The sequence below is a fragment of the Schistocerca gregaria genome, chromosome 8 (genome assembly GCF_023897955.1).
Source record: "Schistocerca gregaria isolate iqSchGreg1 chromosome 8, iqSchGreg1.2, whole genome shotgun sequence".
Classification (NCBI taxonomy): Eukaryota; Metazoa; Arthropoda; class Insecta; order Orthoptera; family Acrididae; genus Schistocerca; species Schistocerca gregaria.
Window position 1 is genome coordinate 462,130,244 of NC_064927.1, and position 21,809 is coordinate 462,152,052.

At 38.3% G+C, this 21,809-nt stretch overlaps 1 protein-coding gene across 3 annotated transcripts in view; it reads right to left on the reverse strand.

Moving 5' to 3' along the window:
* LOC126284395 (protein angel homolog 2-like) overlaps positions 1-17,679 on the reverse strand; it is a 168,095-nt gene extending 150,416 nt beyond the window's left edge. The window contains exons 1-2 of one of the 3 annotated variants that reach the window (XM_049983292.1): positions 16,676-17,679; positions 5,770-5,841 (exon numbers count right to left, since the gene is read on the reverse strand). In XM_049983292.1, coding sequence (XP_049839249.1) covers positions 5,770-5,841; positions 16,676-16,838 — 235 coding nt within the window. In that variant the 5' untranslated portion in view covers positions 16,839-17,679. The remainder of the gene's footprint in view (positions 1-5,769; positions 5,842-16,675) is intronic. The other 2 variants (XM_049983294.1, XM_049983293.1) reach the window with 2 other exon arrangements.
* Positions 17,680-21,809: the final 4,130 nt, after the last annotated feature.

Sequence of the window (21,809 nt, forward strand, 5' to 3'; positions counted from 1 at the left end):
TAAGTATGTTTTGTCCTAACATGTCACTGTTTATGATTCTGTATCAGTAAGGTCCGCTTCTTGAAGAAGACTATCCCAGTGTATGAACCCAACTTTTAACTGACATTTTGCAATTGTATTATAAATTGAATCTTTATGATATACATCATCCGCGGCAGTCAAAGTATCTGGAGTCACCTCCATTTTTGCATTAAAAACGTCAATTTTGTAATTTTTAAAAAATTCACACATACATAATTTGTTCTTGCTACATTAGCAATGTCTCACCATTATGCCAGTTAATTGCCATATGGAGCTGCTATCTGTGTCCGCAGGTTGAAGTATCCAGGTGCAAAGCAGTTCCGAATACTTTACTCAGTTGTAGATATTGATTTCACAAATCATGATATGTATGCATTTTCAGGAACACTTTATCCAGCCATCCACCGGTTAAGGAACTCAAATGCTAATCACTAGACTGCTGCCACGTCATGCTCATACTCGCTACACACCAGTGCATCATTGACTTCTCTTGCAATTATCTTGAATGTGCCTAAGCAGGACACCTCAACTACTTGCACATGCCCAGATTTTGATAGCTCTAAGGCAGGGACAGCTAAGGATTTGGGATGCAAGCGATGCTTAGCCGTGAGTGTCATAGCTCGCTCACCTGGCTGCACCCTTCCTTCACCACTACACACTTTGGAATAAATCTGATCAGATGAGGAATGAAGCTGACAGAGTTTAATACAGTTTTATTTTGTGTGGAATTCCTTTTGCCTAGATTTCCTTTGAAGAACACACAGTTTTCCGCACCTGTTGTAAGCTCACCATACAAAACAGTTACCCGCTTGAAAAGGCACACTGATTTCTTTGAAGTGCTGCAGATGATGCAAAACTAGCACCAGGCAATCATGTGACCGCCTACCACTAACTGCCATGTTAGTGAAGTGTCAGTCGATTACATGGAATTGATGCATTAGCTTGGGTTGACATGGCAGTTTCAGAATGAGGATATCTTATGTTCACCCATGACCACATTATGAATGAAACTGCCTTGTTTGTTAGGGTATCAATGGGGACTGTTCAACACATGGTGTACCATTCAAAGAGTGTAACACAGTTGTCATAATAGGATCCTAAAAGACAGGAAATGGTCACAAGTGTTACACCTAGTCAATGCTGTCACTGAATTATGAAGATCTCAACAAGTTTCTGAACCGACATAGTACAGGGAACTGCAATTAACGGACATCTTAAGTCTGTTATCTAGCAAAAGGCCATTGCTCGCAGCTGCATGTCTTCGGCGGACCATGCAACAAATAAATTTAACAGTAGCCAACTGCAGGTGTGTAGTGTGGTTCCACGAGTTGCGATTTTTGCCTATGTTAAAATGGTATAAAGTGTCAAGTGCACTGACACCCAGTAACTCCTTGTTTCTTCTAAATTCTGTGTAAGCTATGGACACACCTTTCTTTCAAGATTACAACAAGCACTTTCACAATGCACACATTCCTTGTTTGATGAACACACTGCCCCCGTGACTACTCCCACTAAATCGCCTGATCTTAATCCCACAGAAAATATCTGTGACTATTTAGAAGAGCATGTGAGATGTTGTAATACCAATATGCTCACAGTTTGACAGTTCTAAAGCAGGGACAGCCAAGGATTTGGCATGCAAGCGACGCTTTGGCATGAGTGTCTTAGCTCTCTCACCTGGTAGCACTCTTCTTTCACTGCTACAGCACGCTACACGAGTTTGAACAGAGAGAAAATGGGGGAAACTGTAAACGTCTCCCATTTAAACGGCAATGCAGTTGCACTGCATACAACCTGACTTTATATTTGATAATTCTCAACAACTTAGGTCACGAACAAAATGTATTTTCAGTTTTGTTTTCGGCATTCTTTAAACATAATTTTTATCTGGTACAAACTATCGATCCAAGGACAGAGACAGAAAATTTCAGATTTCCGCACTAAGGTTGCCATGCAATTGAGGGCTTATTTAGTTTCATAACTGCAAAAAGCCTTTCACACATGTATGTTGATCAAAATTATTTGTCAGGTCTGCAACCTCACGATGGAGATAAAGACACGCTTCCCAAAGAAAACAATGTAGAGCTCCCAGATAGTTTTATGGTAAAATAATTTATCTTTTAAATGTGAGTTGCACTGGAGATGAATCAGCTCCATCTGCACATGCACATGGGTGTTTTCGACTGGAACAGCAAACAATCTCAAAAAACAAATGCAAGACTGGCAGTGCCCATTAAATGTTTAGAAAACTATTCTTTGAGCCAACAAGTTTCTTCAAACCTCACATTTTCTTTAACACCAGTGAGTTTATGGAAATGTATGGCGCCTCTCATCAGAATTTGTCCCTTCCGCAAGGTGATTTTCTTTTTAAAAACATTTTAATAAAATTATAAATATATTGTTTCTCACACTGCAGTGTCTTACTGTGGGCAGCGTGCAGTAATGTCCACTTAAAATGTGAGGTCTGCAATGCATTCCAGATGTTCTTATTTTCGTTCCTGCACTCCTGTTTCTCCTTCACAAATTCAAGAATAGTAGGTTCTAAGTAGAAAAATCTTTCCAGACGTGCCCCTCGACTTAACCAAGTTGTAAAGTCTCCATGCTCTGCATTCAATTCCATCGAAACCTGTTGAATTGAAATGGAATGACGTGTGTGACTTCAGAAAATTGACTATTTGCACCACAAATTTCATCATGTGATCCGTGTCTCCAAATTCAGCAACAAGTGCTTCTTGATGCGCAGAACAATGAGTCCTATCTGTTGATTATTATAATTTTTAGCATTTTCATATTCAACTGAATCATTTAAATTCTTTGTGCTTGATCTTTTAGTATTATTCCAAAGCAATTTTGCGATACCTGTTGATTATGTAACTGTACGACACATAACAGGTATTGAAAATTATTCTACTTTTCTCCTGTCATTCTCACTCATTTTCAAGTCATGAGATTAGATTGCCAATTGCCTCCTTTTGTGCAAACAGCCAGTGGACCTGTAAACTTCCTTTATACCACCAACAAATAGCAGATGGTAAATGGTGCTGACACCACGATTCTACCAAACTGAAGGAAATTATGCCTATTGAAAAATGCCATACCGCAATGCTAAATGAAATGTCGTGCTGTATCAAGTACTTCCAATTAGTACCAAACAGATCTAAGCTTAAGCCAACACATCATGTTCGTGTACAGTTTGGCATGCCATGGCCAACCCTGCTCTATTGGGTATATGTAACGTAGTTTCTGATCTATAAATAAGTCAATACCTCTTATACTATTTACTTATGTTGTTCTTACAAACCTATTCTCTATATACACTGGAGAGCCAAAGAAATTGGTACACCTACATAATATCAAGTAGGGCCCCAGCGAGCACGCAGAAGTGCTGCAAAACAACGTGGCATTTACTCAAGTATTGTCTGAAGAAGTGCTTGATGGAACTGACACCATGAATCTGCAGGGCTGTCCATAAACCTGTAAGAGTAAGAGGGGGTAGAGATCTCTTCTGAATAGCATGTTACAAGGCACCCCAGATGCGCTCAATAACGTTCATGTTTAGGGAGTTTGGTGGCCAGCAGAATTGTTTAAACTCAGAAGGGTCTGGACCCACTCTGTAGCAATTCTGGATGTGTGGGGGCCACATTGTCCTGCTAGAATTGCCCTAGTCCGTTGGAATGCACAATAGACATGAATCGATGCAGGTGAACAGACAGTATGCTTATGTATGTGTCACCTGTCAGAGTCGTATCTAGACATATCAGGGGTCCTATATCACTCCACCTGCACATGCCCCACTCCATTACAGAGCCTCCACCAGATTGGACAGTCCCTGATGAAATACAGGGTCCACGGATTTATGAGGTTGTCTCTACACCAGTACATGTCCATCTGCTCGATGCAATTGGAAATGAGACTTGTCTGACTAGGCAACATGTTTCCAGTCATCAAGAATCCAATGTCGGCATTGACGGGCCCAGGTGAGGTGTAAAGCTTTGTGTCATACAGTCATGAAGGGTACACGAGCAGGCCTTCGGCCCCGAAAGCCCGTATCAATGATGTTCCGATGAACATTCGCATGTTGACACTTGTTGATGGTCCAGCATTGAAATCTGCAGCAATCTGCAGAAGGGTTGCACTTCTGTCACATTGAACAATTCTCTTCAGTCATCATTGGTCCCATTCTTGCAAGATCTTTTTCTGGCTGCAGTGATGTTGGGGATTTGATGTTTTACCAGTTTCCTGATATTCATAGTACACTCGTGAAACAGTAGTACGGAAAAATCCCCACTTCATTGTTACCTCAGAGATGCTGTGTCCTATTGCTTGTGTGCAGATGATACCACCACCTTCAAACTCACTTAAATCTTGGTAATCTGTCATTTTAGCAGCAGTAACCAAGCTAACAGCTGCGCCAGACACTTGTTGTCTTATATAAGCATTGCCGACCGCAGCACTGTATTCTGCCTGTTTAAGTATCTCAGCATTTGAATACACATGCCTATACCAGTTTTTTTGGTGCATCAGTGTATAACGAACAACATAAATCAATATGTAAATGTTCATTTGCTCAAAAATCTCAAGTCTCTGAAAGTTCTTCACTAATTGCTTTGAAATTTTGGCACAACTTTGCATTTGAATATGTGTATTTTATACCTACTGGAGCGGCGCATGTAATACTTAGAGGGAAATGTTACCAAAAATCTCTGAAAGTCTGACTGATTTACTTCAAATTTATTAACTAATAAGCATCCAGATGGACACACTACATACTGTTTTAAATGACAATGTTGTATTTATGGCTTACAGGCATATGATTATAATATTGAGTCTGAACCACCCAAAACGTTGTTCCATTAGCAGTTTAAATTATAAGAAATACTGTAACTGAAGTTCCTATCCTCATAGATCCAGCAACTGGAGAGGGCTCTCTCATGCCCTGTGTACCACCAATGGTCTCAACAGATTTACCCAATCACTTTAATCAGCTCCAGTTCACAATCAAGGTTTTGTTTCAATAACAACAAACAAGGCTCAAGCTCAGAAACAGTGATAAGATGCTAGAGAAGGGCGGCAGGAAATGGGACAGGGGGGGGGGGGGGGGGGGGGAGATTACGCACAGAGAGAAGGAACAGGAAAAGGAGATGGACAAAGAGAGGAGAGGACGAGATGAAAAAAGGGAGAGGGAGGAGAGGAGATGCACAAAGAGGGGGGGTGGGTGGGAAAGAAGGAGTTATGAGATATACCCAGACCCATAAATATTGAGCAACTGTGAAGCATTGCCCAGTTTCCGAAAATCACCCCAATGTCTGCTGCTAATATGCTAGCAAACAAGTCAGCACTGTGAGAAATTAAACATGTTCTTCTCTTTCATTCCCATTTAACCAGAACGAGTCACTGCAATGTGTGGCTGAGTCCAGCTACTTATTTTTATTTATGTAACTGTTCATTTTCCAATCCACTTCACTAACCATTTTCCAATGCACTTCACTAACCCCTACCAAGTTTAACTTTCAGTCATTATCACAAATCACTACATTTAAGTGTCTGTATTATAAGATGTGTTGTTTTTATTTCAAAGTTCCAGTGTGTGTGTGTGTGTTACTTTTTGAAGCATCTGTCAAAAACTACTTTGTTGTCCACAATGTAAGACTACTTCCAAATGATGTTAATGAACTAATGCATTTCCCCATCTAGCTGAAATAAGATATTTCACATGAAAAAAAGTTTTTTTAAAAAAAGAGTAATCACCTGAGTAATACATATTTGATCCGTTGGGTGTAAACTCCCAATTTCGGGATATTTTATTGTTGCATCCTGCACCTGTAACCCAGAAATGGCAAAATATTAAAAAATAAAATAGTAGTGTATCTACTTCAAAATGTGTGGAACTTATGCAAATAAATAAAAAACAAAACTTGACATAAAACACTAAGCTGCAAAGTGAAGGGCTTAATCAAGTAAGAATGAGAGATAAAGGTCCATTTCTTTCATTATATGTCATGTGTGAGAATGTCAGTCCTCCTCATTCACAATCATTGTTACATGACTGCAGAAAAATATTTTTCTCATTATTCACTACACAAATAATTATAGGTTGCAATAAAAAATATGTTTTAAAGGAAACTAGTTGTGGCATACATAAATAAACAACATACTCTATTGAGTAAAATTGAAGGTATGAATGCAACACAACCGAGAAAGCTTTGAATCAAGCAACAGATTCTTATGGGACACTTTATGGTGTATCTTTTGGAAACCCAGTGATTCCTAGTGCATTCTAAAAGTTGCTACAGAAACACTTTAATACAATTCTGCAATATAAGCAATGAAATCACTTCTTGCCAACTACATATCACATATGTTATGTGATTGGAATGAGGACTTCCTAGTACACAGAAAGTAATACATCACACCTATAGGCAGGAATGATAGCAGAATATATTAATGTCACACACGAATATGACTGAACTATCACTATTTCTAGTTTTTGTAAATTAAGAGTCTACATTGCGTGAATTATGAGAATGTTTCTGTAATCCTGTTACCATAGCACGAACTGTGATTTCCAAAAACGAATAACAAAGTGAGTAGAAATTGTATATGTAAGAAGATTTAGAGGTGTTTTCCTGATCCAACAACTTCAAATAGGGTATTCTGAATTAATCGAGGTGGTGATTCCTACTGGTACACCATGGCTGACAACTCCTATACATGAAGAGAATTAATTAGTCATTTAGGCAGAAATAACAGCACAATAGCATGGTACTAACTAACTATCTTCCCCACTTGTTTGTGATTATTACACTCAGTAAAATGAATTAAATTTTTTGCTGTTTGTTTACTAAATGTATTATTTTTATTGTTATTTTCATGCTATCATCATTTTGGAATGTTACAACTGATTTTTTTTACATTTGTGAATCTTTTATTGGAAATTTTAAAATATTTAAAGATGTGTTCCATGACACTCAAGTAAAGTCTGCTTATAAAAAAGGAAAACTATGAATAATATGTGGATGTAACAGAAAGAAACTTTTTTAAGAATAAAATACCAAATTTAGAAGGCTTTCAAAATAAAATAAATAAGAAATCGGGAACCAAATAGACCGAAGAAAGGAAGTAACAATGTAGGATATTGAGTACTGCAAAATAGGAAACAAAAAACAAAAAAAGGAGGAAGTTATTACCTAATTCTCTCTGGAAGCCATCTACAACAGACAATTTGTACGCCCGCTCATTATGAGAATATATTACATCTCGTGTCAACAAACAGACCTGACCTTTTCTGAGTATACCCACATAGAAACTAGTATCAGGGAGCATGAGGCAGTTGCACAAACAGTGACTACCAAAGTGCAAAGAGCAACTAAACAAAGAAGAGAGATTTACATGTTCAGCAAACTATATAAAGAAGCACGTAGGGTCTTAAATACAAGCTCAAGACATTTACTTCTGGATGTGCAGAAGAGCTGTGGCTCATGTTTGAAAGAATAATTGACCATGCACTAGATAAGCATGTACTTGAAGACCAGTTCATGATCGGAAAGACCCTCCACAGCAAACAAGTCACTCTAAAGAAACTCCTGAAGACACAGCTACTTCTGCATAATAGGTATAAAACAAGTATTGGGCCATGGTAATGAGATGCGGAGTGAAACACTCTTGGCTACCAAGAGGGCAATGACTACCAAAGCAGAATCTTATCAACAGGTTTCACACAAAAACAAGATATTTTGGTCATATGTAATGGCAATCAGTAGCAGCAAAGTTATTGTTCAGACAATGATGGATGATGCAGGAACTGAAGTTGGGTGTTGCAAAGGCACAAATGCTGAACTCCCACATTCAAATGTTCCTTTACAAACAAAGAAACATATGAATGCCCCAGCTTACTTCTCACACCACTCCAGATATGAATAATATATTGTCAGTGGCATTGAGAAATATTTAAAATCCCTATGTTAAAAATTCTGTCAGAGACAGCAAAGGTCTTGGAACAGCAGTTGAATGGAATGGACAGTGTCTTGAAACGAGGATATAAGATGAACATCAACAAAAGCAAAACAAGGATCATGGAATGTAGTCGAATGAAGTCGGGTGATGCTGAGGGAATTAGATTAGGAAATGAGACACTTAAAGTAGTAAAGGAGTTTTGCTATTTGGGGAGCAAAATAACTGATGATGATCAATGTAGAGAGGATATAAAATGTAGACTGGCAATGGCAAGGAAAGCGTTTCTGAAGAAGAGAAATTTGTTAACATCGAGTATAGATTTGTCAGGAAGTCATTTCTGAAAGTATTTGTATGGAGTGTAGACATGTATGGAAGTGAAACATGGACGATAAATAGTTTGGACAAGAAGAGAATAGAAGCTTTCGAAACGTGGTGCTACAGAAGAATGCTGAAGATTAGATGGGTAGATCACATTGCCTCATGGATCATATCAATGCAACAGATTCAGCCCTGTCCAAGGTCTCTCCCACTCCATCAAAGGCATGGCATCTGTGAATGCAGCCATGTGGTCTACCAACTTAGCTGCAACCACTGCACCGCATTCCGCTCAGAATGACCACTAGAAAGCTACAAGGGCTCGAGGACTGTTCAATAAAGAATGATCATAATTTTTTTTTTTTTTTTTTTTGACAACATACCTTTACTCATCCTCATAATGTTGACAGTCCTTCTCGAAGTAGTTTCCCATCAATGCAAAGCACTTATCCCAGAATTTCTGCCAGTCTTCAAATACATGCTGGAAACCATTTTTTGAGAGGTCCTCCAAAATTGCCTCTGCAGCATTCACCACAGCTCCTAAGGATTGATGCCTGCCATGAAGGCGTTTCTTCATGTTAGGGAATAGAGAAAAGTCACATGGAGCTAAATCAGGACTATAGGGAAGGTGAGGGATGCACTTTACGTTGATTTTTGCAAGATATTCAGCAACAACATTGGCAATATGCGGCCATGCATTATCTTGGTGCAGCATCCAGCCTGCTTCACGGAAATGTGGTCTTTTGCACCTGATATGGACGTGCGGGACATTCCTGTAGTATTGTCCAGTTACTGATATGTCTGCAGGTACAACATGCTGATAAATCATAACTTTCCCAGCAGAAGCAACCACTTGCTTTTTTGTGGGATTGGATATGAAGGAGATTTCCACACTGTTTGCTCTCAGGATCAAAATGATGCAGCCAAGTTTCATCAGCAGTGATTACATTTGAAAGAAACTTCGGATCTTCCTCTAACATCAACTTTAACTGTGTGAAGATCTGAACGTGAATGTCCTTTCGGGAATCAACAGTCTTGGAATCCATTGTGCACAAACAAGTGTAGTGTAATTTTTCTGTCAACAATGTGTGGGTGACACCCAATGAAATGTTCAGTATTTCAGAAAATGATCTTAGCATAATTTGTCGATCCTTTCTGACAATGACAGCAACAGTGTTGGTGTTTTCTTCTGTAAGAACAGTACCTGGAGCTTTGAAATTAATTGTCTCCCCTCTTTAAACATATTAACCACATTTGAGCTGAGCTGTAGGGAAGAACAGACACTCCATAGGTCTCCTGTAACATTGTATAGGCGTAAGCTGAAGATCTGTCGAGAAGAAAGCAGAAATCAAAGCCGCATATTGTTCCTCGTGTGTTACCTGCTTTGCAGTGGTAGGCGATAATCAACATGTCTCACCATGCCTGCCACTCACAGGTAGGAACCAGGAGTGCCAACAATGAAACTATTATGGCGTGTTTGTTGCACATTAACCTAACAGAATATCATACGATTAAATTTTAGCACAAGAAATTATGACCATAAAAAAAGATCATTCTTTATTGAACAGCCCTCATATACATCTGCAAGAATGGCAACCACGAAACTGTGACCAAGAGAGAGCTGGACCACCCAGCTGCTGAGCATGCCACTCAACACCAGTTTGGTTGACATCGCTCCCGGCCTTAATTTTGTTCTCCACTGCCTATCCCCCTACTTGCTGCCAATGCAGCCCCACAAATCTTCTATCCCACACACACACACACACACACATGACAATGGCCGAGTGTGTGTGCGTCCAATAGCTAACAATATCTTGCAATTGTTTTTCCATGTGCCTTTCTCAAATTGTTGTTATTCCATATCAGTTCCATCTCTTAAAGCCAACAAGCCCCAATATATGGTAGATCACTTCAGATATTATATGCAATATGTAACTGATACCCATAACTGCTCTGAGATAGGGTAACCTGGGGGTAATTTTCAGAGAAAAATGTAACTTTTGATATAATTCTAATGCTCATTGATTTTTTTTCTCCTAAGTATGCATTTTTTTAGTGATATTCTCACAGACTAACTCCTACCTGGAGAAAATTCCATATTATCTCACATTAAATTTCAAAAAAAAGGTTCCAAATCACCCTTATGGAATAGACATTCTAGGAGAAATTTTCTGATAGCCGCTTCCTGGATTAATGGTTGGCTGGATGATTGATTTGGGGCGAGGGGACCAAACAGTGAGGTCATCAGTCTCATCAGATTGGGGAAGGATGGGGAATGAAGTCTGCAGTGCCCTCATAAAGGTATCATCCCAGAATTTGCCCGAAATGATTTACAGAAATCATGAAAAATCTAAAACAGGATGACCGGACACGGGTTTAAACTGCTGTCCTCCCGAATGTGAGTCCAGTGTGCCAACCACTGCGCCGCCTCGCTCAGTCCTCGATTATTTGAAGGACTCTTACGAGCACTAAATGCGATAATTGCAGGACTGAATGTTATTTGCCAAAACAATCTGCTGTAGTATTTATTACATAATTATGAAACAATGTGCATTATTTGGGCAGAAACTAGTCTTATCAAGACAGTTAATACATTTCAGATCATCTTTTATACCCAGTCACTCCATTAAGTCCTTCACCTAATCATATAATATATAAATCATGATTTGCAACATCTCTTCTAGCGAAGAGTAAGGGCTCTGCTTTCTTCATTGTCAAAATCACAGTGTTTTAACTTTTGGAAGCAGACTTTCCTGGCCTGTTATTGGTAAAATAAGTATGAATGTTGTGCTCAGCCACACACATTTTTATAGCACCTTTCATGTCCTTTTATTAGTCCAAATCCCTCTTTGGCACACATTTCAGTGAGTCTGCTAGTTCCGCTTCTTCATCTTCTGGAATAAATGGCTTCTTTCCAGTTGTGCTACTTCCTAGTCCTTTGAGATGTGAAAATAATAAATCCTTTTTTAGTCCGTATTTCTTGGCATAATTACAATGAGATTTTCAGTAATTTTTGACACCTTTTCTCTTGGGAAATATATATACATAAAGGACATGAACGACCACAACCGCAAGGAACCCTTTTTTTGGGGGGGGGGGGTTATTAGTTTTGGTCTGTTTTAGGCCATCTTCAGACATACCACCATGACGGTAGGTGTCAGTAAAAGCAGGTGCGCTGACGCCACAAATGCTAACTGCTCACTGTTGTGGAGTCATAGTGCCTGCTCGTTTGCCGCCACCATCCATCATCATTGTGGCAGGTCTGAAGATGGTCATTAAAAAAAGAAGTTTCTTGTGATTGCAACTGTTCATGTTCACTTTTAAGTAAAACTGAGATTTTCTTTCACATCTGCAGTTGCTCTTAGTAAATGGACCAATGGTTAGGGTATAGGCTACCTTTCTTGATGCGCGTTAAATCATTTTTTTTTACAATAATTAACACTTTTTTTTAAAAAAAAAATAAAAATGAATCACTCTTTATCTTGTGCGACCACTCACTATACGCCACCTGAAAATTACCTCTAAGCATATGAAAAAAATCTCCAGTTTATTTTTTCCAGAAATTTCCTCCTCCGCGCCACTAATATCTATGAAATTCAAATCTTACTTAGTTAGCTGTGACTGTAATACAATCGAAAATTAAAATTGGAAGTTGATGAAATTTTATGTCAATTTCTTGCTACATTTTCTACACCAATACTGCTAGAAACATATTAGGGTACTAATCCCATTCACAACATATACAACTGCATGAGAAAGACTGTTGTCACAGAAGAGCAATTTGATAAAATTCAGATTTCTGTAGGAGTGATGAGGCTTCCTCTTAAATTACCTCAAGCTACACTACCACTGATAACAGAAAATCAGCCCTATGCACAATGATTTTCACTGTTCGATAATAATAAAATGGCCCTCTTCTAGCTATTGTTGCAGAATCCTAACATATTCTGATTTCTGCATCTACACCTATTCTCCACAGGCCATCTTAAGAGTATCAGTGTCACTTCCCCATTTTCCTATATCAGTCGTGAATGATTCATGGGAAGAACAATTGTGGTGAGCCTCTGTATAAGCTCAAATCTCTCAATTTTATCTTCATGGTCTTTTCGCGATGTATACATAGGAGGAAGCAAAATATTGGCCGACTCTTCTAGGAACATCCTGTCTATGAGTTTTAACAGTAAACCTTTCCGTAATGCAGAATGCCTTTTTCGCAGTATCTGCCACTGAGCTGGCTGAGCATCCTCAGGATATTTTACCAAATGAATCTATAAAGACAAGTGTTGCACTTCTTTGGGTCTTGTCTATTTCCTCTGTCACTCTTATTTGACATGGATTCCAGACTGATGAGCAATATTCATGTTTTGTAAGCTACTTCCTTTGTTGGCAGACTACATTTTCTGAGGACTCTTAAAATGAAAATCAATCAGGCATCTGCCTTACCATGATTAATTTTGGGTCGACAGAAGCGTCCGATCCCACGCGTCGGCTTTGACCCGTGACGTAAGGGTGGTGTCGTGTGTGACATCATGATGGCGCGGAGTTTGGTTTGAGTGTGGCGTGTTTGTAGATGTCGTCGTGTTGTGGTTTGTTGTGCTCTCTCTGGTGGTATGTTCAGGGTTTCCGTTTGTGTAGTGTATGGGCTCAGTTTGCTTTTGCTCATTATCCAGAATTGTTAGTGTCGGCTGTATTTGTAGTGGAATTCGTTTCAGTGAGTTAACGATTTTGTGTGAAGGTTAATTTAGTGTTGTTTGCTGTACATCATGTGGTAATTTTAGTAAAATTAATTGGTTGTTGTTTTTGTTCAGGAATGGATATGACGGATAAAATTAACAGAGCGAGCGCAGGTCAAGGGAAGTGTTCGATCCCAATGTGTGGCTGTGTATGTTGATATTGGTATCGGGAGATGTATTTGAGCTATATAGCCCAAGGGAAGTGTTTGATCCTAATTTATGGGATCGGGAGCTGCTGTTGAGCTATATAGGTCAAGGGAAGTGCCCGATTCTAGATGATATTGTGTTTAGTGGTACATGGGGAGTTTTGTGATGTCGTTTTTTTTTTCGTCTTTTTTTTTTTGTGTGGTTTGTTTGGGGGCGGGTGTCTCAAGTTGTTTATATTTAGTTTGCCCCCACCCAAAAACACCCCATTTCCCGCACTTGTCCCATTAGAGTCATTAGACTTTTTGTGGGAAGTGTCTGTGTGTTTGTTTTTCAATTTATTGCTGTAATAATGTGTACATACCGACTTGATATGCGCCATATTGGAATCATGGTTTATTGTCATTTCCGCTATATTTGTGACGTCTGTGTATTCACAATATGTTTCATTTGTTTACGTTGGGGGTCAACTGCCACTCCCCGCACCGATTCTCTGCAGGTCTTCCGCCATTCTGCGGCACTTTTCTAGGGTTGCAAAAGCATTAGTCACAAAAAGCCTCATGGAACTTCTGACAACATCCACTGCATCATTCACATATAGGCCTATTGTGAAAAGTAATGGTCCAATAATACTCCCCAGGGGCATGTCCTAAGTTAACTCTTACGTCTAGAGACTTCTCACTGTTAAGAACGACATGATGCATTCTGTCTGTTAGAAACTCTTTACTCCAATTACACGTGTGATCTGATAATCAGCACACTCATTATGTTCATTGAGTGGCAGTGTAGAACTGTATCAAATGCCTTCCAGAAGTCCAGAAACTCAGCATCTATCTGGATGCCTGTATATAGCACTTTCAGGGTCTCATGGATAAACAGAGCTAGCAGGGTTTCCTACAATCATTGTTTTTGGAACCCTTGTCAATTCCTATGGAGGAGATATTCAGTCTCCAGAAATATCATTGTATTCATGTGGCTTGCTTAGAGGAGCAAACAGCTTTGTTTGTGGAATGAGAATTCTACATTATGCAATTGACAGCTGTTAATTGTTTACCATGCATATTCTACACCAGTCATTAGATATGGGGTAATGTTTCAGATGGTTATAAAAGCAAACCACCACAGAAGGCACAAGCTACAGGAAAAATTATCAAAGCTATGGTGGGAACAAACAACAGGCAATGATGCAAAACATTATTCAAAAGCCTTAGCATAACAAGAACTCATTTTATGTTTTAGGAGGAAATACTTCTCTTTGAGCTAAAATACCAACTTTTTGCAGGAAATTCTTTTACACATGCTTATGGACCAAGGCACAGAACATACAATATGTTGCCTTTCTACAGACTGAGACTGTTTGAAAATACCCTGCATTACATAGCTTTGAAGCTTAGTAAGAAAATACGGCCAAATTTCAAGGACTGCGAGCTAAAAACTAGAGAAGGGAACACTGAACAGTACGTAAAAAGCTCTCTCTCTGAGTGTGTGCAAGATAAGGGGGTGGCACTGCCAAAAGTTACAAAGGGGATGCACACTTTCATCATAGTTTATATACAATACATGTCTTCTTTAAGATACATAAAAATTGGTTACCATAACTACATCCTCGCCAGTCGTGACCGAACAGAATGCATTAATTACAAAGCTGAGACTACACTAGCATCAGTACACAACAACAAAAGTATAGTACAATACCTTACATATCATTAAGTAATTACTTTACAACTATGGGTCCACTAAACAGTAACTGATATCATAAAGAACTGTACTGTTTAGACATTCAAATTTGCTGTTTCAGTGTCAAAGAATTCATTCAAATAGAATAGAGGTTTTTGGTGTAGGTTGTGCGACAATTTTTCTCATAATTTCACCAATTGCAAGGACTGCATTGCAGTTTGTAGATGACTGCAGGTTTTCATAGCAGCCTACGCATTGCTGAAAAACTGTCACGATTTCTCTTCACATGATAAGACATCTGAAGACATATTGATTGAAAATTATCACTCTTGTATGAGCGAAGATGTGTTTGCTGTTGCCCAGTTTCCTGTTTCATCACTTTTTTTTAGTGTAACAATGCATTCTTGGAGACTGCTGGTTGACACTATAGCAACAGACCATAGCAGATATGACAGTGAATAATACAGGGCTACCATTAACAGAACTGACAATTTATCAAATGTTTCAGTTTTCTCACTTGGGATGTGACTGGTAAAAATTTCTTACACACATGTGCAGTGTGTTCATGCCATGTGAAATAGCAACGAAAACCAGAATATCACAGCCTCAGCACTGAAACAGGTATCCTTTGTCATTGAGGCTACAAACCAATTTTTTTTCACTGATTTTCATTTTGTTAATAACAAATCATTTTTACATCACATCAAACATAAGTTCTACTTCTCCTTCAACATTTCAAGCATTGATGCAGTCCGAGTACAATGTTGCTTCATCTTCAAATTGCAAGAACTGTCCACAAGAGCTTAAATCATGTACAAAAGCTAGCAACAGGAGTGGGGGCCACGACTGGTCACTGTGGCACACCAAGTTCTATCTTCCGTTCACACGATATTGCCTTGCCCACAGCAATCTTTTGCATGGTAACCTGCATATGCGTTTGAGATGTGATAAATACACAGCCTCACCATGCAAACGAAAAACTGTATTACTATTTTTCAATATGTGTGCTTTTTTTTATTCACAACAAAACCTGCTGAAAAACTACGTTTATACGGATTACCCAGAAAGACTACACTGGAGTGAGTTGAAAGTAGGTCTAAGCAACTAACACACAAATATTTCAAAATGACGGAGCACAGCAATCTGTCGTGCTTTCCTTTCAGACTTTATTAAAGCAAATCTAGTTTTCGGCTAGTGCTATGTATTATACATCAGTCTTGAATGGAATGTGATAGAAGCCCAAACAACAGGCCTGGGGCATGTATTGAAACTATGAAATAGTGCACTGACAATGGTTAGGCACTAGCCGAAATCTAGATCTTCTTTAATAAAGCCTGAGAGAAAAGGGCGACTGATTGCTGTGCCCAACTGAGTGCATTCAACATTCCTCATGGAAGGTAAGTTGACTCATGTGCCATACAACACACAAAAATAAGTGTTCTGGCGTGCATTTTAGTAAATATAGAAGATAAATCCATCCAATAACTACAGCTAGCATTTTATGATGTCATGAAATTCAAAGGCCGTAGAAATTCAGAAATCCTTTAAGTAATGGTAAGCTGTAAATCTTAAGTCGACACTCGGGTGAAACAGAAAAAAACAATGAACTGCTTGTGAAATGACTTTGTTGGGCCAACCTGAACTTGCCTGAAACATATGGAATCTGTAACTATCGATCATATTAAGTTTTGGGGACTATATAATGATAAAATTAAACAATAATTTAAGCAGGCTATTCACGAGGCGAAGGCTCTCTCACACACCAAGAATAACAAAATCTGTACCGTACACCAAACAAATCAACAATGCACAGTACGAAAAGCGTATCTTACCTCTGCAGATGATACGTCGCTTTTTCTTTTTGCGTGTGTTGCACCTGGGCGTTGTATATGAATTGTAGGCACACGCCCGTACATACGCTGTCAAAAAGGCACTTTTTTGTATACGGTAGTTTACTGACGCTATTGTTCTACACAGACTCAATGCAAGGACCATGGATGAACCAACTAACGCAAAATTATTCACTGTCAACGTGATTTTCAAAACATAGCAAACTTTTAGACCAAACTTTTGATGTGGGGTGTTGACTGTTGTCACGTACTGATTTAATTGTTCATGTTCCCAAGCAATAATAGATATATCACGTAAGAGTCGGCGTCACTAATATCGTAACTGTCCAAAAATAGTTACATACACGTAAAACTTAGCTAATAAAATTTTAGAGTCTTATTTCATGAATTAAAGTGGATAAAGTTTTTGTTGCTACACTCTCCCTTCCAAATCGCTTGTGATTGTCCGTGGAAGCACTTAAGTTATACACAGAATCACAGGACGGTAAACGAAGTCCATATTCAAGACAAAACAGAAATAAACAGGAGAGTCCGATCTCTCAAGTACTGACCGACAGTGTGCTCTTAACTACTCGCCGTTCAATCCTCTAAAATAAACTGTCATCGATACCGATTTACTTGGAAACTAGTCAAAGACGTTGCAAAACCGTAGAACTAAATATGTAAAGTTTGAACTGCATTAAACCAACCTGACTGCAGAAACGCGGCAATATAAAAGGGTAAATATGGGTGAACAGTCCATTCCATACTGTACAACTAGAATTTAACGAAGAACAAAAAAATTTAACAGATTGTTTACAAACATCTTTTCAGAGACTCATCCCAATACATATAGTCAAAGACTACACCATGTAGTTAATATTGTAGTTATAGCCAGTTTGGATAGACGCCACGTAAGGCGCAGATGAAAAGCGTTGAGTCGATTCGTGACAGAAGAACTCTGCGAAATCCAAGCAGCTGTATTAGATTTTAGTTGCTCATTATCAAGATTTCAATAAATGTCTCAGAATATATAAGGAGAAGTCTGCAAAAGATACAGGTTCTAAAACAATACACTGAAGATAGGCACTGAGCGTAAAGGGATCTCACAGTCTGACAAAATCGAAATGGATAGTGCAGTATTGTAGACAAATTTTCCTTGTAAGTGAGTCACCATTGGTAATATTAGTTTAATTTCTTTCTTTATGATTCTTGAAGTATCCGACCCAAAGCTTCTTCGCTATGGGACGAGTTACAACATTTAATTTAAGAGTTGAAGAAATAGTCGAAAACGAGAGATGTTCGATAATATATTTTTATAAACAATACAGATAAGCAAAGTTTTTGAACTGTTTGACTGTCTGATTATTTTCTACTTTTCCATCTTAGATTATATTTTGCAAATTATGCCTACTTGTACAACTCAGTTACACTCATATCTTTATGTAGCCTACGAACTATATAATTTTAAATAAATAAATATCGTCATTACACCAAACCTAGAAGTTTTCATGTAGCGGTACTGTTGTAAACAAATGCAACTACAAGCACATTTAGACTTTTTTAAAAGAAATATAAACACATAAGACACAGCAGACCATTCCATTAGTTATATAATCATCAACATATATATCGATTAATTGACTGATTTATTGATCCATCTTTAAGCACCCCTCTTGGGTTGATGTCCTTTTACACACATTGCAGCTCTAAGCACTATGGGACTTAACATCTGAGGTCATCAGTCCCCATGGAGATTGCGTAGCATCATGATAAGTTATAGATTTCTAACATTTTAAAGGAATGTATGTTCATACTAGACACATGTAATAATCATTAGATTTAGATGGGCCATCCAGAATGAAAAAAGGAGAGACAGTATGTGTGACGCAATACAAATGTCGACAAAACATTTCAACAAACGTAGATGAGATACGCTTGACACACGTTAATCATTCAGTATAAATGCATTATGAAAATAAAAGATAACAGTATGATATAGTAAACATTTTAAGAAAAGGTCAAATAATATAACATCAGATCATGAGGCCATTTCAATGGAATAGATACTTTTTATAACATATTTGAAATTCTTCTATTGTATACAAGACTCTTTGTTCAATTCACCCTTTTGTAATGTTTCTTGAAGACATTCAGTGACACACTGCATGCTGTAGTTGGTAACATATTAAATAATTTTATATCTATGTGTATGTAATTATTCTGGTTTTTCTAAGCATAGTAACTGGAATGTCAATCATTTGTCTTTGTCATGTGTCATACTTATGTATGGAATCTTGCAGTTCGTGCCTATATTGGTTTTCATTGATGTACACCAAGAATGTGGGAATAAACAGGGATGCAGTTGTCAGCATTTTGAACTAAGCCCTCCCTACATGGTATGTGGTGTCTTAGCTCAGCAGTGCCAGAGTAACTGCCCCTTAGCAGCAGTACATACATGAGTTGGGTGTGAAAAAAAGTAAAAAAAATGCATAACAAGAGTTCAGCAATAGCTTGTCAGCTACACAAGTCCAAAGTTTACTTAGCAGGTAGCTGACTTATCCTAACTTTGTGCATATGTAATTTCTCAATTTAATTTTGGGTCAAGGCAACGCCAAGAAGTTTAACCAAGGCACAGCAGTTGTCATTGTTACATCTGAAACGAGTATTCATAGTTTAGAGTGGTTAATTTGTAATTCATTTATTCTGAATCATATGCTAGATATTCTGAGTTGTTCTGCACTTTCCTGCTTTAGCGTATCTGAGGCCCTACCGCCTGTAACAAAGGTGGTGTCGACTGCAAATAATATTCACTTACATGGCATCATATTGGGAAAATCATACTGTGAAAGGCAAAGGTCCAAGCACAAAACCTTATGTCCCACCTTGTGTGTCAACCACAAAGTCTGATTGATTTTTGTCAAAATGTGCAGTACTCTAATCATTGTGAAGTGAGTGAGAGAGAGTAAACTCCTTTGTATCAAACATCTAGACCAGTTATTTCGGCTTCCTCCCATTCCATTCATGTACAGATCGAGAAAGAATGGTTCCTTAAATACCTCTCTTCAAGCTATAATTAGTCTAATCTTGACTTGATGATCCCTATGTGAATGATACATAGGGGATCGTAATATATTCCAAGATACATCACTTAAAATTGGTTCTAAAAACTTTTCACATAACAGTTTGAATCTATCTTCAAGTGTCTGCCACTTCAGTTCTTTCAGCATCTCTGTGACCCTCTCCCACAGGCTGAACAAACCTGTTACCATTTGTCCTGACCTTCTTCGTATCTATTCAATATCCACTGTTAGACCTGTTTTGTATCAGACCCACACACTTGATCAATGTTCTAAGATGGGTCACACTATTGTTTTGTTTGGAGTCTCCATTGTAGATTGATTGCATTTCCCTAACATTCTATCAATGAAAGGCAGACTGACAGCTGCTTTACCTACAACTGAGACTATGTGATCTTTGGTATCCCTACATTTTGTTATATACAGGTACTTGTATGAGTTGACCAATCACAACCATATATTATGAATATTATAGTCACAGGTTACTAAGTTTTTTCGTTATGTAACATGGACAGTTTTACATTGCCCAACTTTTACATCTTATGAGCAACTGACTCAATGCCTACACAGTTTCCTTCAGATAGTACTTCATTATATATAAGTGCATTGCCTGTGAAAAGTCTGAGGCTACTATTAATATTGTCCAGAGCGTCATTGATGTATGTAAACAGAAGGGTTCCAACTCTCTACTCTGAGGCACATCTGAAATTACTTTTACAGCTGTCAATAACTCTCCATCCAAGATAATTTGCTGCATCCTCCTTAGCGACAAATCCTCAATCTGGTCACAAATTTGCATTTATACTCTATATGGTCATACTATAGGTAATAAAGGTAAATATGGTACTGAGGCAATTGCTTTTCAGAAATCGAGGAACACTGCATCTATTTGACTGCCTTGATCCATGTCTTTCAGTTTTTCATATGAGAAAAGTATGAACTGGGTTTCACATGACCTATGTTTGTGGAATAAATGCTGATTGACAAGGAGAAAAGCATTGTGTTCGAGATACCTAATTATGTTTGAGCTCAGAATGTGTTCTAAGATTCTACAGCAAATAGACGCTAGTTTTGTATTTCACTTCTGCTGCCCTTCTAGTAGACAGATGTGACCTGTGGGTGCAGCCAACTGCTAGACACAGATTTTGTTTAATACATATATAATAGATTAAAGTTAAAGGAAGGGCTAACTCAGCCTCAAATGCAGTATAGATTTGTTAGGGGTTCCATGGGCCCTGGAGCTTTATTTAGTTTTAATGATTTCAGCTATTCTCAATGCCACTGACACTAAGATCAATTTCACTCATGTTTTTAGTGGTATGATAGTTAATTTGTACCTGTACTCCTGGGTTTTTCTTTTCTAAAGGAACATTTGAAAATACAATTAATGTATCCTTAATATCAGTTCCTGTCTCATCCATGTGTGATTAGGCACTAATTTTTATCCCACTATCAGTCCTTACATAGAACTAGACTTTCTTTGGATTTTTTTGACTGTCACCCCCCTCAGGAACATTTTCGAACATGCTTGTTTTGGTGGTCTAAATGTTATCGTGTGAGGAGCAATAATGTTGTATTATCAACACATCTTTGAATATGGTACACTGAACATTATTGTGACACTGTATATTCTTCCCCATGTATGTTTTTTGAGGATCACATTGGGCCCTGACTTCATTTTTATAGATGAGAAAGCACAACCTCATCAAGCAGTGTATGTGGGAGAGCTCCTAGAACAAGAGGCAATTTGGCAAGTTGACTGGCCTGCTCATTCCTCCAACTTGAATGCCATTGAGCACATGTGGAACATATTGGGGAGACATATTTCAGTACATCTTTGTGCACCAGCAACCATCCAGGAACTGCCAACCACACTGATAGAGAGAATTGAAATGCTCTGCCACAAAAACTCCTTACCCACCTTGTGACCATCATGGGAGCATGTTGCAGAGCATGGACTGCCATCTGCGGTGTATGAGGAATCTAGTCTGGACTTTTATGATGTCCCTAGGATCATCATGAATTGTGATAACTTCAGTGTAGTTATTGATTTAGAA